Genomic DNA, 18,047 nt, shown 5'->3' on the forward strand with positions numbered 1-18,047 from the left:
TGGTAAAATATTTATTTCTTGCGCACATCAGTAGATTCGTATAGTTTCAAATTTTTTTCCTTGTTTGGCTTCAATCATATTGATAAATCAAATGAATATTTCATATTTTTCTTGAATCGAATGGTAAAAGTGACGGGAAAACATCCAACAAAAAAATGATCATTGAAGCTGAAAAAACAACTTTTTTTTTCTTTTTTTTTTTTTTTGGTTAGTTTGCAAATGAAACAAAAATCAATTATTTATTTAAATCTTGAATTTTTTTCCTTAAAATCACATAGAAAATTTCAACATTGATCATCCCATTCGCATGTGAAAAAAGTCTGAAACCTGAAATCCATATATTCATATCTTTCTTGCTTTTAAAAGAATTTATTTATCTTAATTCAATTTGACATTCTTATCAATATTTTTTTGTTTTGCTTTCCTCAAGTATTCACTTGGAAATTTATTCAACCAAAAAAAAATCGAAAAAAAGAAGAAAACCTTTTTTCAATAACATAATGTTTACATTTAAACATTATGTTATTACATTTTTTATTTGCAAAAAAAATATGAATTCAAAATTCAACAAACCAAGAAAAAAATATGGGTTAATTTTGTTTTCGTGTTTGAATGAATGACAGAAAAATATGAAAATTCAAATGAAAAATAAAAACATTTTGCCTGGTTTGAGTAATTTTATTATCATCATTCAAACCCACACACAAACAAACCCGCAATTTTATATTGAATTTGATTGAATTCAGAATAAATGAATTCATTGATGACAACTACAACAACAAAAAAATTCATTATTTGCTTTACATCCATGTTATTTTTTTTCCTTTTCTTTTTGTTTGCACTAATCAAACAATAACATTTATTGTTATGTAATGTATTGAATGAATGAAGAATCCAAAAAAAAACGAATGATGTCATTCATGTTTGTCGTAATGGTCATTGCAATTTCATTTTAATTTATAAATGATAACTAAAAGCCTATATAACCGATCTATTTTCGGTGTTCATCACTCTCTCTCTCTCTCTCTCTCTCTCTCTCTCTCTCTCTCTCTCTCTCTCTATCTCAACACGCAGATGGTCGAATCACATGATAGAATCTCATGTTGTTTCGTTTGATTTTGTTTCGACCATGTTACCTGGTTTTGGAAATTAATTTGAATTTTCTTTTTTCTTTTTTTTCATTTCATCCATTCAATTTAAAAAGAATTTATAATTTATTGAAATTTTACAATTTAATTTTTTCTGATTGAAAAATGTATCCCGGGAAACGTCAAACAAGAGCAAAAATTTTATGTATTTTTTCATTGGTTTTTATCCAACCCATAAAATTTCCATATTGATTTCCATACTTTTACAATGATTCACCACCATTCACAATAAAATGTGGTTTATAAAAGAAAAATTCAAGCCAAAATACATGATGAAGATGATAATATTATCTCTTTTTACAAACCAAACAAAAAAATTTAAATTTTGAAATAATTTATTGATCCAAATTGAATGAAATTATTTTATTTTTGAAGAAGAAAAAAATTCTTCCTTTTCTTTTTTGCTTACAATGGTTTTTTTTTCTTCTGAAATTCTTTTTTCTGTTGTCAAGTGTCAATATTGTGAAGTGTTTTATTCAATTGTTAAATTCTGTGATTTGATTTTGTTCACTTGAAAAAAAAATTTCATTAAATCAAATTTGATTTGGATTTTTTTGTTGTAGTATTTGAATTGGGTATGGATCCGAAAGAATGTTGAATGAGACAAGAGAAAATTTCATATGATAAATTATTCGGAAAATTTTGGGGAAAAAAAAGAATTTTTATCAAAGGGAAAAAAATTTTGAAGAATTTCTTTTAAACAAAAAAAAACAAATGATTGGCACTGGATAATTTTCACTGGTCAACAATATCAATGATGATGATAATGATGGTGGTGGTTGGTATGATGGTTGGATGTTTGTTTGATGTTGGGCAAGTAACAAAATCGAACAGAATGGCGAAAATAAAACAGATTTAAATCTTGATGATGATGTAACAGAGAAACAATGTTCTTGATGAACAATGAGACAAAAAAAAGTGAAAAAGAAGATCAAGATGTGTAAAAGAACAACAACAACAAATTGATCGAGAGAAAAAAAAGAGAATATTTTTGTTTGTTTGTTTGTTTGTTTTTCATCATAATCTATATCCAAAAAAAAAACAAAAAAATGTTGTTGACAGTTTTTTTCGGTTGTTGTTATTGATGCTGTCAATCTAAGATTTTCATCAAGAATATTCAATGTATTCGGTAATTCATTTTATAAGAAAGAAGAAATAACAAATAATAATATGTTATTGTTGAATGGGTGAGATGTGGGGGTGTTTTACGTGGTTTGTATCGATTATCCGAACAGAAAATGTTATCATCATCATCATCATTATTTGGAGAAAAAAAATTATCATCACAAAAAAAAATTATACAAAATTCCTGTAATATCCAGTGTGTGTGTAATGTCTTATTATTGTAATGTTGTAGATTGTGATTGATTTTGTTGTTGTTGTTGTTGTTGTTCGTGATTATGTTCTGTACAATAATGATGATATGATGTTGTTTTACAATGATGATGATGACGTGTTTCATTATTAAATGTTTGATTATCTTCTTTTGTTCTAGTACAAATACATGCATGTCTTACAATACGACGTATTGCATTCCGTGTACGTGTTAACCATGAACAATTATTCTGTACCATTGAACGTTGACTAAATGTTGATAATTTTGATATTGATTCTGGTTCATCTGATTTTACAAAAAAAAAAAAAAAAATTAATTAAATTTTGTAAAATCACACGATGATGAAGAAGAGAAAATAGAGAAAAGCAAAAATAAAATCATTATTAATGATGAAATTTCAAAGGAAAGCACATTAAAATTCAAGTGTTAATTGAAAAAATATTTCAGTTTAATTATAATTTTAACTGGAATTTCTGTTTTAAAAAACTGTTTTTGTTCCACAAAATAAAATTCAAACAAAAATCCAACAACAAACAACTTACGTTTTAAATGTTTATTATTTTTAATATCATCATTTAAACGTCGTACAGCTTGATTAATGATATCCGATACGATATGTTTAGATAATTCTTGTGCTTGTTCTAGATCAATTTCCTTTTTTGTTGTTGTTGTTGTTGTTCGGTTATTATGGAACAAATGTTTTGGAAAAAAGAGAAAAATTTTTTAAAAATGAAAACCTAATCTTTTGGAAAAAAATTCCTTACCGATTCAGGTGTTGTTGCACAATCAACTTGATTTGCTGTTATCATCATTTGTTGTTTTTGTTGCTGTTTTCTTGTTGTTTGATCATTATTTTTACCAATTTCAATATTTTTATTATCATTTTGATTTAATATTTGTTTATTTTGTTCAGCATTCAAATCATCATCATCATCGTCATTATCGTCGATAAATTGTATCGATTTTTTTGTTGATAATTCTTTTGGCTTTTGTTTATTATGTTTTTTATTATCATTATTATTCAAAAGTGGATCAATATTATCATCTTCTGTACTACCATCACCACCACTACTACTACTAGTCATCACTTGTTGTCGTTGTTGTTGTTGTTCATCTTGTGAATCAATTGCTTTAACTTTAAATTTAAATTTACGTTTTTGTGGTGTTGGTAATTCAAAGCTCGATTCTTCTACAGGACTTGGTGTACGTGTACCAGCCAGATCAATCTGTATTTCTGGTGTTATCTTTATTTTAAAACGAAAAAAAACGAAAAAAATCGATCAATCAAAAAAAAATATTTAAATGTCAAAACCATAGTCGAATACAAAGAATGAAAAACAAAATCGGACATGTTTATCATGTTTTACACCGACTCCCCTTTCCAAAGAAAATGACCAGATGACCAAACAAGAATTGATCCATAGTAAAATCAATATTAACAAATGAAAATTCGCATCACGTTCATCACGCGCTCACACACACATATTCAATATGAATCGATATAACATATGAATCCATATGAATATATGTCACACGTCAAATAAATAAAATTGCTACATGTTTTTTTTCTTAATTCTGTTGAATAAAAATGGATTATAATATATATTCACTGATTATAATAATGATTTTTTGTCCAGATCAAATCATCACATCCTGAAATGAACATTAATGTTCATTATGGCATTTGAATGAATAAATTTTTCATTTCAAAACAAAATAACACAATTCGAATGAATGTATCAGATCAATCAATTGAATCAATCAATCAAAATATTTTTTCCATCAAAAATTTCATTAAATAAAGAAAATTATCTACAAAAAACAAATATTGATACAAAAAAAACGAATTATTTTCAGTTTTTTTTTTAAATTTAATTTGTCCATTATCATTAACGAAATGATCAGGAGAAATGAAATGTTCTTCTTTCTTTTTTTTTGTATCATTCATTCGTTTGTTGATAATGTGGTTTTCATGTTTTTTTTTCATTTCGGGTTACATCAACCGGAATGAATTTTTTCTCCGATTGATGAAACCATAAATAAAACAACAAACAAACATGAACAGCTTGAAAAATGATTATCAACATCTGTTTTTATTTTTTTCGTTTACAAAAAAAAATTGAAACGAAAGAAAACGAAAAACGGAGGAATAAGGTAGGAAAAAAAAAGTTTTCGGAAATATTTTTTTTTCATCAAATATCCGATTTATGGAAAATTTTCTTGCAATTGATTTTTTATCAAACAAAAAAAAAATTCTTCCATTTTAAAATGAAAAATGATGCTCACTCAAAATTCACAAATAATGATTTTTCCTTACAAAAAAAAAATTCTTCCATTGAAATTGTTCATCATCACCATCATAATTATTTCAAATTGACTTTTTTACACAAAAAAAAAGAGAAAATTCTAAACTTTTTTTTCCGATATAACGAACAAAATAATAATGAGTAGCTATCATCATTTGACGCAGGAGATGGTTCCATAAGTATGTCACACACACACACACACACACCGAGAAATTGTGTTGCCCAGTAACTAACGAACCTACCGAACAAAATCCTCTTCATTTTCTCATTCATTTTTGCAAATAATAAAAGAATGTCGTATTTAGATGATGATAATTCAGTGAATAATAAAAAGAAATGAAAGAAAGAAAAATCATATCATCATTCAATAGAAAGAATGTATGTAATAAAATTGAATGAAGAAAAAAAAAATTGGAAAGTTTCTTCTTCATGAAATGAAAATGAAAATGAAATGTCTTTCCATTAATATTATTATTATTATGGTGGTACTCTCTGGGATGTAGATGAAGGACTCCCTGGTTTGGAAGAAGAACCAGGTGAATATTGATTTTTTTATTTGTTTATTTATCTTTTGTAATAAATGCTAAATTTCCAGATTACATTGACCCAGACCTTTTGTAAATAAGAGATATGAAATAAAATAAAAGTTTTTTTTTTATTATTATGGTTGATACAAAATGTATGTTGAAAGTTTTGAAACAAAACCAAAACAAAAAAGAAGAAAAAACTATTACATTTTTTTTTCTTCTATTCATTTGCTTGTTGTTTCTGGATCAATGTAAAGAATCAAAAGAAGAAAAAAAATATATTTTTTTTTTTGCAATAAGAATCGAAAATTCTAAGAAATTCAATAAAAAAAATTGTTATAATGTATATGTGTGTACCGAAAAATGATAAAGAAGAAGATTTTCAATCATCATTTTTACAATGAATAATGTAATTTGATCGTCTTTTATAATGAATTATATTAACAAGAAAGAAGTTTTCAACAAAAAAAAAGAAGAAAATTCATCTAAAAAATTTCATATAGAAATAATATTGAAAAAAACAAACATACCTCATTATTATCATTGATTGCATTTGCATTCGTATTCGATGTTATTGTTTTTTTATCATCAAATTGAACAAAATCCGAACATTTATTCTTAAATGATTGATTGATTTGTTGATTTTTTGTCATCATTATCTGTGATGGTCTTGTTGTTGTTGTTGTCGATGATGAACGATGATCATGATCATCATTGTTGTAAGAATCACATGAATTTTTATCATAATGATTTTGATGATTTTGATTATTATTATTAAAAGATTTTATTATCTGATTATCATCATTATGATTTGTATTTGTAATGAATGCTAATTTTTGACTTGCTTTTACAATTGCTTTAGCCATTAATGTATCAACTAATGTTGATGCCATTTGACGGCATACATCTTCATGATGATCATGATCATTATGATGATTATGATTATGATGATTCTGGTGACTATCGCCAAACATAATTTAATTTTTCTTTTTCTTATTCTTATTATTTGAATTTGATAAAAGATGAAATTATATTGATGTTATGAACGAAGCTTAAGAAGAAGCTGTTTTTTTCAATTTAGTTTTTCTCTATTTCCGTGTAATTAGAGCATCATTCATTATTGCTGATGATGAGGATGATGATGATGTCATTGATAAATGATGATAATAATAAATGTTATTACATAAGAAAATTATTTTGACACTAAACACCCGCACATATTTATACAAACACGAAACATTTTATCATTACAATAATTACAATAACAAACAGTAACGATGATGATGACGTTGATGAATGATATATTTTTTTCGAAACAAATTTTTTTCCCCCGATCCAAATTGATAATCATTATTTTTCGAGAGGAGAAGAAAACAAACAAACAAAATTAATTAATTAATTTTATCAGATCGATCAAAGCAAAAAACAGAAATTAACAACAACAGAAAACAAGCAAACAAACGAAAAGAGTTACGCGCATTGATAATTATTTATCAATTCTGACCATTTTTCAAAATAAAGATTCCCAACAAGAAAAAAAATCAAGTACCATTATTACGATGAATATTATTTATAATTGAATAAAATTAATTCAATTATAAAAACACCCACATGATAATGATAATGGATTCTTTTTTTTTAAGCTGAACAAAACATAAACAGAAATGGAAAATTGAAAAAAAATGATGATAATAATAATAATTTTGTGGAGAAAAAAAACTTGCGAAAGTAAAAGTAAAACCTGTGTTTGTTCATTAATTTACGTCAACAAGAGAGAGAGAGAGTGAGAGAGAAAAAGAATCAACAACAAGGGAAAAAATGAAAACCAGATAATATTATTAAGTTTTCTAAGTAAATAAATAATGATGATCATGATGATGATGAAACTTTGCATGTATAAATATTAGCATAATTTCATATTTTTTCAAATTCATAAAGAATATTCTTTTTAATATAAGAATTATTATTATTTTTTCAGACTATTTCATTATTCGGTTGGTTTATTTTCATCATGTTATTCATTAAACTTTATTTTTTGTTTGTTTGTTTATTATTTGCATAATTGAAAATTAGTTTTTTTTTTATATTTCTCAAACAGAAAAGAAGAGTTCCAGTTGTTTATTTTTTTTTTTTGAAGTTTTTCTTCGGGTGATGTGATTAGAATGAATTTTTTCTTTTTTTTTTTGGGATTAAGTTATTTACCATTTTGTATATTTTTCAATGTATTTTCAAAACAAAAACAAAAAAATGTTTATCATGAATTTTTTTATTTTTAATAAAGACACCTCTAGATTATAAGGTAAAAATGAAAATAATTAAACATTGAAAGAATTTGCGTAATCATTTAGCCTATCGCAGTATTGTTGATAAATAATGATGAAGGTGGTGATTACCGATTACCGGATTGCGGTAATAATTTATGTCAAAACGAGCAAGATAAAGAAAGAGAGAGAGAGAGAGAGAGAAATTCCGCCCATATAATGAATAAAGTCTCAAGTTTTGTTTTTTAATACTTCAATTAATATTCTATTCTCGTTTTTTATTTACCGGATATTTATCGTTTCCGATTTTATTTCCTAGAAATTACCTGACTGAGACAATTCAATTGGGTTTCTTTCTTTCTTTTTTTTCTTTGTTTTGTTTGAAAAAAAAGTAGTTTAATGGCCGAAAATAAAAAAATTTCCAACAAAAAATAAAAAACGAATGAAAAATTCTGTTTGAAAATAGCAAGAATTTTTTTGTTTTGTTTTCCCATACATTTCTGACAGTGAAATAAATATTCAGCGCAAGAAAAACTTTTGGAAAAGTTAAATTTTTTGTTGTTGTTGTTATTGTTGCTAGGTCTTTATATGTAATCCACCCACATTAGCTATCAATGATGGACCATATTTATTTGTAGACAAAATAAATTTTGGATGAAATTTGAAATTCTTTAGTAATTCTTAATGTAACAAATGGAACATTCATCTTGTCTTTCTCTCTGTGTGTTGAAGATTGCGATTTATTTGCTAAATTTTTTCAAGAAAATAAGAAAAAGAAAAATCAACAATAACCGCCATCATCTATCTATCTACAGTGAAAATTGTTATATTATGTTTACTCAATTGCGTTTATAATTCTCTGAAGGTTTTTTCTTTCTTTCAAATTCTTTATAATATCTTTTTATTTTTTGATTGGTTTTTTTTTGGCTGGATAAAACTTTCAACTTGATTGAACACAAGAATAATTGTGTGTGTGTGTGTGTGTGTTTTAGTGGACAGGAAAGATAGATTTAGAATTATCGTACCATCATCATCATCATCGGGTATTAAAGACAACAACAATGTCGAGAGAGAAAACAAAATCGGACATTAATCAGGAATATCAGGTTTTGTTGAAATTCTTTCGTGTTTTTTTATTTATTTATTTGCTTAATGAAATTGGTTGAAAATTTTGTTGTTGTTGTTGTTGTTCCGGAAAAAAATTTTCCTTTAAACTACACATGACATGAAGAGAATAGATAGATTTTCAGGTATTTCAGATTCTATATAATAATGTTTATGTCTTTATTTATGTCACTCATATATGAACAAATGTCAAATTGATGCACCTTTTTTTCTCCCCAAAAAAAAAGTTAAGCTTATTATTATTATTATTATTTGATAAATTGATTTTCTGTCATCATTATCATCGTCATCCGCATGAAATCATTCAACCAAAATTCAATATTTATTTTATTTTTTTAAGAAAAAAAATAAATTTTTCAAAATAAAATACAAACTGAAATAGACATTTGATGGAGAGAGCAAGTTCTCTATTTGTATTACTTTTCACTTTTCAACTGTATCAAACATTTATTTGATTTATGGAAGCAAAAAAATTTCCAGTGAATCATAAGATTAAGAAGAAGAAAAAAAAACGGAAATCAATATCCAAAAATCTTGTAGCAGAGAAAAAAATGTCATTTTTATTGAATTAAAATTTTATTATTTTCATTTTTTTTCTGGATTCTTTGATTCCATTCAAAAAAAAGAAGAATTTCGACTGAATTATCATGTTAAAAAAATAAATAAATCAGGTTACAACTAATCAACTTTACTTTACTCATATTTATAGGAATATATAAATGTAATTTCTCTCTCTCTCTCTCTCTCTCTCTCTCTCTCTCTCTCTCTCTCTCTCTCTCTCTCTCTCTCTCTCTCTCTCTCTCTCTCTCTCTCTGACAATCAATATTGATTGAAAATCCAAAATGTATTTTAGATTCTAGAATCCTGATTCTGTTATATCTAATAATAATAATAATAATAATAACAATAACAATAATGATGATGAAGATGATCGGCAAAGTAAAAAAAAAGATAGATAGAAAATGATGGAATAATATAGAAATTCTTATCACGAAATACTACTGATGTTCTCATTTTATGATGAGAAAAAAAATCAAACTGTAGAATATGAAAGAAAATGAAAATGATAATAACAAAATGATAATAAATTGGCATCTGATACACACAAACATAGACACAAATGTTGATGCTTATAAAGACTACAACATTTTGATTCTCAATGGAACTCATTAAATGCAAAACAAGACTTATAACAACATCATTATTTTTTGTTTTGTCCGCAAAAAAAATTGATTTCATTTTTTATTTTTATTTCTTTGAAATGAAAAATCTTTGAACCAATCCATCAACAACAACAAGTAGCAGATGTAATTAATAGACACATGGATTTTTCGGATTTTAAAATTGTAAATTTCAAATTTTTAAACTTACAATAAGCAAAATTTTAAAATAAAAATCACAAAAATATCGGCTTTTTTCTTTATTTGGATAAGATCGATGATTTAAATTTGGTTAAATATTTTTCACATTTTAATGAGGAAATGAACAAAAAAACAAACAAAAACAAAATCGATAAAATCGATTACGAAAAAAAAATAACCAACACAATAATAGACAATGTGTGTAAAACGGGAGACCACGGTAAGAAATGAAGCTAAATTTTCAACAAATAATAAAGCATTCTGAACAAAATCAAATATAGATACAAGGAGCCAGAACAAAACACAGCAGATCATCACAACCAACAACCACCATACATTCAATGATGATTTTGATTTGTATGAATTTTTTTTTCTCGTTTATTTTCACAATTGGCAATTGCGCGCACCCCACATATGCACAAGCACACACACACACACACCTTATTCTGGTTTTAATATGGCAATAAAATGTATGGATGATGCCCTGAATAACGGTAACGGTGAAACGGAAGAACGGATGAAAAAACTGTTCCATCATCATCATCATCAATGAATGAACGAATTAAATCAACCACCACCTCTACCATAAATCTAGAAGCATGAATAAAGATAAATTCTATGTTTCATGGAACTTATGAATTGATATATATGAATGAATGAATGAAAGAAAAAAAAGGGAAGATGGAATATTGAACAAATAAAACCATAATCATCAACACCCATTCACCTTTTTTTTTCGATGATCATTCAATATTCTAAACTGAACAGAATTTTCTTTTCTTTTCTTTTTTTTGAAAATTCTGAAAAATAAAATTTGTAGTGGTAAAAAAGAATTATGGTCAAAAAAAAGTAGTAGTAGTATATTTTGGATGTTTGATTTTGGCTTCACAAAAATCAAACACATAGATAAAGAAAAAAAAATCATCATCATTTTCGTGAATCAAACAAACAAAATATATTTGTCGTCGTGTCGCTGATCAGATCAATGATATTTGATGTTTAATAAAAGAAGAAGAAGAAGAAGACGAAAATTCAAACAGAATTTGTTTATTTTTCTTTACTATTTCTAGATTGTTGCCATGTTTTATTCTTCTTCTTCTTCTTTTCGGTTTTTTCCATTGGTTATTTTTTCGATGAGCAAACTCTCATCACAATGAATTTTTTTTTTTGTTGGTCTCACTTTCTCGATTCAGTTGTTCATCTTGATTGTTGTTGGTCATTGTTTTAATCATCCAGAAAATAATATTTATGAATTTTGTTTTTGTTGTTGTTTTTTTCGCTTAATTGCTTGCTATTTGATTATTCGATTGTTTTTATTTTCATTTGTTGTATGATTTGTCGATGTTGTTGTATTCCATGTTGTGCCATTTACAGATTTCATGTTTCTTTCCATTGCCCGATTCATTTGATATTCGGGTGTTCATGTGTTTGAATTTATTACCCGAGTAATAATGATGATGATGATGAAAAATACATACACACTCACACACACACACACACACAATTAGACGCATCCGACAACCAAAAAAGAAAAAGAAAAAATCATTCATTTCATGAATGACAAACATTTTATTTGCACTGTAATAATAATAATTTATTATAAACGACGATATATACATTGAACCGAAAACAGAAACAGAAAAAAAAAACATTAACAAATGTAATAAGAGAAGAAAATTATACTCAATTTATCAATCGAATGTAATTTTCATCCATATATAATAAACACATACAAACAAAAAATGAAATGAAATATAACAGAATCCAAACGAACCCAAGAATCTATTTTTGGATTTTAAAAACAATTTCTTTTTCTTGAAATTTAATTTGATTCAATTTTGTTTTGTTTTTCAATCGAAAAAAAGACCCTTATACTTATTGATTTCGATTGATTTCAAAGAAAGAAACAAAAAGTAAATGAAAAGAATGACGTAGAAAATTTCAAGAATTTTTTTGTTTTGCAGGTTTAGTCAATTAGATTCATGTTTCATTTATTTAGCATTAATAGTTTGGATAATGTGAAATTTTGTTCTCTTTCGGTATGTATGTCCACATTAAAAGTTTTTTGCTGTTGTTGTTGTTGTTGTTGTTGTCCGGGAAATACTGAAAACCAATTTTCTTTAGATAAGCAACATAATTCAAAGTTCAAATAGATAACTTGTGTATGTGTGCATGTGTATGAGAGAAACTTTCTTGGGATCAAGTTATCATCATTGATTCTATGTTTTGTTTGTTTGTTTTTTTTGCTGTTGTTTTTAATGTACCTAAGATTTATGCAAAACAATCTTTATGTAAATGTTGATGTTGTTGTTGTTTCTGTATGAAAAAAATATAGATGTCAACAACAACAACAACAAGTAAAAAAATTCAAAGGAAACAAATAAAGAATAAAAAAAGGTTAAAGAAATTTTTCCGGAATTCGTTTTTCATTTCCGAAAAAGTTTTTTTTACATCATCGGATATTGTGGTTTTTGTTTTATTCTAATGAAATTGAATAATTTCTTTTTCTGAAAAAAAAACATTAAGATAATCTTATATTACCTTTTTTTATTGGAATTTTCTGTTTCATTGGAAATTTTTTCGGAATTTTTCAACCAGAAAAACCATATACGGTAGAAACATTTGCTGTTTTAAAATACAATTTAGATTCATTCCGATTCATCTGTCATATATCATGAATAGAAATGACAAAACAAAAAAGAAAATGTAAAAACTAAATTTTTGTTGATGTTGTTCAGAATATGATGTCTGTTGTTGTTGTCTAATATGATATATTTTTTCATTTTTTTCATTTCTAATTAGTTTGTAATAGGAAACTGTAAAAAAAGTTTAATTTCAATGTTAATGATTATCATTCACATTGATTAAAATTGACTGTAGTCTTTTTTGAAGGGAGGATTTTTTGAATCAGTAAATATCCTATGTAGGCACACTATGTATCATTTAGGATAAAAGATATGAAAAAAAATGTAAAGAAAGAGCTGTTTGAAGATGGAGAGAGAGAGGAGTTGTTGAAGGTATGGTTGATGAAATTTGTAATTCATTTATATATGGAATGTGATATATGTAAGAATAGAAAGTAAAAAAGAAAGAAAGAAACTAATTTGACAAACAAGTATAGACATCAGATTTTGGGAAAAAAAAGTTGAGAATAAAGAATATAGAGAGAGACATTCAACCGTTAAAAAAATTGGAAAAAGTGAGAGTTGGATAGCGAAAAAGTGTATGTTTTATTTATGATCACAAAATAAATTCACATTTGAAAATCATTTTTTTTTCACAGAAAACTGAAAATGAAAACATTATCATAACTTCCTATCATAACACTTTTTTTTTGCCTGAAAAAAAAAGGTTATTTACATTCTTTACATTTATGTCATGTGATTTTTTTTTGGGTGAAAAAATAATACATTTTTTACTTTGATTTTGAACTTGTTTGTCATTTCCTTTTTCATCATTTTTTTGTTTTGTTTTGTTTGAAACAAACAAACAAACAAACAAACAGTCAAATGAAATGAAAGGAAAAGAATCCGATTGGAAATTCTTCTTTTTTTCGATACTAATGAAAATATATGGAAAAAAATGAATATTACATTTTCATTTGAAAAAATGTTAACTTTTTTCTGTTCGAAATGGCTGATGACAAAAAATGATTGAAAAGTGGAAAAAAATTTCCCATAAATTTTTTGTTTGCTGTTTTCTTGGAAAAATTCTCCATTAAAATTATGTAATTTTTCTTCTTTTTTTTCATGTTTTTTCGATGAATGCAAATATAGAACCAGAAAAAAATGTAAAAGTATTCGACATTTTTGGATTAGAAAAAAAACATTAAAACACAACGCATCAAGGTACCGGTTAATAATATGAATGCCTTTAGGGTTTCGGATGTATTTATTTATTTCATTTCATCTAAAGCATTTTAAAGAGAAAATTATATGCAAAAGAAAATTTTCCTGAAAATGGAGAAAATCCCAAACAAAATGATTGGATTCGAGAAAATTTCCGGCAAAAGTAAAAAGTTTTTTTTTGGATATAAATTCTTTTCATGGTGAAAAGAAACATAGTAAAAACAGAATGGACAGAATTTTGTTGTTGGCGAAAAACATTCAAAATCATTGAAGAAGAAAATGTTTGTGTGTGGGTGTAATGAAACAAATGAAATGATTCAGAAAAAAAATGAAAAATTCATCACACTAAAGAGAGAATTATTCTTACATTTAATCTGCTGTATTTTTTTGAACAAATAGCCGATGGCTAATCTTTCTTTTGTCAAAATTATTGTTGTTGTTGTTGCTTTCCCTGGCCAAAAAAATAAACAAATTGAATTATCCCATTGTTTCAGTTTATTCAACATAAAAAATGGAAAAAAATTATAGAATAAACAAGAATAAATTATGACCAGAATAATAGTGAAGGATAATTAAAAAATGGACACACGTAAATAGATATGTTCATTCAGAGAAACAGAATATTCTGTTGTGCCGTCGTTGGAATGTTTCATTTGATTAACAGTTAAATAGTTTTGGACAACAATGACTTTGAAACCACATTGGAATGATAATTTAAATTTTTTTCCTGGTTTAAAATTTTTTTTACAAAAAAATGTGTCCATCAAATTCTTATGAAAACGAAAAACAATGTTTTGCACCTTGTGTTTTTGATGTAATTTCTTCGATTCTCTCCTGATAATGATGATGGTTATAAGTTTTTTTTGCTTGCACCAAAAAAATCTTTACAATAGACCTATTTGATGGTTATTAATCTTTATTATAAATAAAAAACAAAACAAAGCAAAACATTCAGTCAGAAAAAAAAACAAAAGAAAATCAATTATATCGATGACCTTTTATACCATCTGACAAAACATTGAATTGAAATGAATGAAAAAGAAAAAGAAATGAGAAAAAAAAAGAAGATGGTCAATAATGAAAATGATCATCATCAATGTGAAAATGTTCATTGTAATGGAAACAAAACGAAAAAAGAAACCGCATTTCGGTTGGAAAAAACTGAAAAAAAGAGGAAAACAATAACAAGAATTTCTTTAGTTCATTCAGCAAAATTATTATTATTATTATTTTCATTTATTCTATGTGAATCTTGCTTGTCATATGTTTTGATTTTGTTGTTGTTTATCATTGTTTGTTATCGTTAAAAAAAATTATCATCATCATCATCATGATATTCTTCTAACCAACAATCAATAAAGTAATGAATTGTCATTTTGGTTATCATTTTTCATTGTTATTAAGATTCGGAATGTACTATTGTTATATAAAATGAAATGAAATGGAAAAAAAATGTCACACAAATATGTTCAATGGAACAAAAAAAAACATGTCAGCAGAATTTTTCCAAAACAAAACAAACAAACGTAAAATAATCGTAATAAGAATAGCAAAACTACACACAAAACAAAAAAGAAAAGAAAAGAAAAGAACGAGATATATTGAATATATTGAATACAAATAAATGGACGATATATTGAATTGAACATTGAATTTTCTATGTTGAATTAGCGTTGATCTTGATGATGATGATGATGATAATGCAAAATTGGATCGAATCAATTGAACCGAAAATGTTTTTTCATTTCTTTCATTCATTCATTCTTTTTCCTGTTCCATCAAGATCATAAATATAATGAGTATATTAAGAATAAAGTAGATAAAAAAAAGGTATAGGTATCTTCTGTTTTATTATTATTGCTTTTATTCTCCTGTTTTTTTCTCATTCTCAATCACGAATAATCAATGAAAATAGCATGATGATAATGACAAACAACCAAAGGTATAAAATAATGGCCAATCAAATGACGAAGATATAGAATGACAAAAAAAAACAGTTTCAAATTCAACTTCAAAAAAGAATTTGAATGAAATTTTGAATCAGAATAGAAATTGGATACCCAAGAAAAAAAATTCATTCATTTGCAATTGGATTCAACTGAACAAAAAAAAAACAAAAACTTACTTAAAGAAATTGAAAACAAAAGGTAATATGATATATACGGATTTTTTTCGCATTTTTCATTTTCAATGATTTCGTAATGACTGAATGAATAAAACAATAGTTTTCATTGTCAAAAAATGAAGAAGAAAAATTGCAATTCATTATTTTTGATAAAGAATTTTAAAATTCTTTTAAAAACAATAAACATTTTCAAAAAAAAAAAATTCTTTAAATTCTTTGAATGATGAAATAACAATTCGAGAAAAGAAATCAATCAATTTCTCAATGATGATTATTTCTATTTTTAAATGATAAACGAATGATGTTCACTATTTTTCTTTTAAAACAATTGTTTTTTTCAATTCATTGCTGTCAATTCAATGCTAGTTTCACATCATCATCATCATCATCATCCTCGTTAACATCATAGACATCTATTTTTTTTTCTTCTTTCTATTTGGATTAAACCCAAAACTAAAATAAATAAATAATCGGATTTTCTTTTAGAATCTTCTTTAAAAATATTCTAATCTACATTTATATAATGTAAATTTTTAAAACAATTTTTTTTTTAAATTAAATATACTTTATTTGGAAATGAAATTTTTCTTTTACTACGTTAATAATAATTTATCAATTTGGAAAGAATTTTTTTGTTTTGATGAAAATTCTTTGTTTTTTGGATTATTTTTTTATTTGGACCATTCATTCATTTATCGCCATCTGTTGAATGAAATTTTTATTATTTATTATTTTTTAGTTGGTCGATCAATACGATAGATGGCTTCAGCAACATTTAAATAAGCAGTCATACGAATAATATCCGGTGTTGTATCATAATGATAATGACCACCTTGATTATGATCACTAAAACAATGTGTATGTTCCATACGTAAATCTAATCCTGGATCTTCGGAATGAAATGTTGTCAAACAGATTAATGGTGGATCCATATCAAAATAACGTAACCATTTATCAACTGATTCTGATGATGGTAATGGTTCTGGAGAAAAATCTGGCATAATATGTAGTTTAGCTTTTCCTTTTTCGATAATAAATACACCACCCAAACTAATCGGTATTTTTGGAAATTTTTCTCGTAAAATTTTTTGAATTGATTCGGTAAAATTTTCTTTGCCTAAACGTTTTTCAACAACAATTTTAATAACTTTACCCGGTTTACCTTCCGATATGAATAGATTACTCATTAGACCAAATTCTGTATGTTCACATTTCAAAAGACGATAATTATTTTCGAAAATCTAAAAAAAATAAAAATAAAAATCAAAGAAACAATATGTTTTTTGGTAACAGAATTTAAAAACAATAAAACAATATTGTAATATACAAACATCAGCATAATAGGTATTATTATTGGCCACTTCAAAATGATCACCATTTTTATGCATTAAAATATTGGGCATTAATTCACAATTATTTCCAACTTTATGAAATGGTCCAGCACCAGCACCAATCATAAAACAATTATTCATATTGATACCATCGGTAACAATATGAGCAATATGTTCAAATGTATAGATTTTTTTCCTATCCGGTACCGGTGCAAGATTAGAAACTGAACCAATATCAGCTATTGATGGATGTCCACATAAACCCGATGCAGCAAGATTAAATGGTGGTTTTGTTAGATCGGGACATTCTTCCAAGGTAACATGACAATATTCAAATAATTTTTTCAAACCATCATCAATACTGGTAACAATTTCATCAATATTCAATTGATTCAATGAATATTTTTCCGTTGCAAACATGATTTGTAGAAAACTATCAACGTAAACAAGATTTTTGATTATGATGTGAAATAAATCATCTGTGATGTGAGGTTTTTTTTATATATATTGTGAAAACACTGCAACAACAACGCCGTTATTTATGATGATGTAGCATAGACACAAGGCAAACAGTTCGAAAATTTTCAAGTGGAAACAACCAACCAACCAAAAAGAAATTAATCAACATAGATGTTTGTTTGTATACAATCTCAATCAAAATTGATGATAATTTTCATTG

General features: G+C 25.8%; 2 protein-coding genes and 1 long non-coding RNA gene across 3 annotated transcripts; 1 reads left to right on the forward strand and 2 right to left on the reverse strand.

The window, feature by feature from the left end:
• Nucleotides 1–1,465: 1,465 nt before the first annotated feature.
• Nucleotides 1,466–10,512, reverse strand: LOC113788929 (uncharacterized). Its single transcript, XM_075820901.1, has 5 exons — nt 10,075–10,512; nt 5,848–6,520; nt 3,249–3,728; nt 3,027–3,138; nt 1,466–2,769 (listed from the first exon to the last, which is right to left on the reverse strand). Exons 2-5 carry the CDS (start codon nt 6,289–6,291, stop codon nt 2,489–2,491), a joined length of 1,317 nt encoding a protein of 438 aa, XP_075677016.1. The 5' UTR covers nt 6,292–6,520; nt 10,075–10,512; the 3' UTR covers nt 1,466–2,488.
• LOC142645194 (uncharacterized) lies at nt 5,275–5,453 on the forward strand. The gene is made up of 2 exons (XR_012846355.1): nt 5,275–5,326; nt 5,386–5,453. It is a non-coding gene; the product is annotated as an uncharacterized LOC142645194 (long non-coding RNA).
• Nucleotides 10,513–16,607: 6,095 nt separating the features above from the next.
• Nucleotides 16,608–18,047, reverse strand: LOC113788905 (ester hydrolase C11orf54 homolog). Its single transcript, XM_027338369.2, has 2 exons — nt 17,369–18,047; nt 16,608–17,278 (listed from the first exon to the last, which is right to left on the reverse strand). Exons 1-2 carry the CDS (start codon nt 17,786–17,788, stop codon nt 16,766–16,768), a joined length of 933 nt encoding a protein of 310 aa, XP_027194170.2. The 5' UTR covers nt 17,789–18,047; the 3' UTR covers nt 16,608–16,765.

The sequence above is a fragment of the Dermatophagoides pteronyssinus genome, unplaced genomic scaffold (genome assembly GCF_027571235.1).
Source record: "Dermatophagoides pteronyssinus isolate colony J.1.1.1.1 unplaced genomic scaffold, Derpt_VIB-CSIC_2022.12 sq0008, whole genome shotgun sequence".
Classification (NCBI taxonomy): Eukaryota; Metazoa; Arthropoda; class Arachnida; order Sarcoptiformes; family Pyroglyphidae; genus Dermatophagoides; species Dermatophagoides pteronyssinus.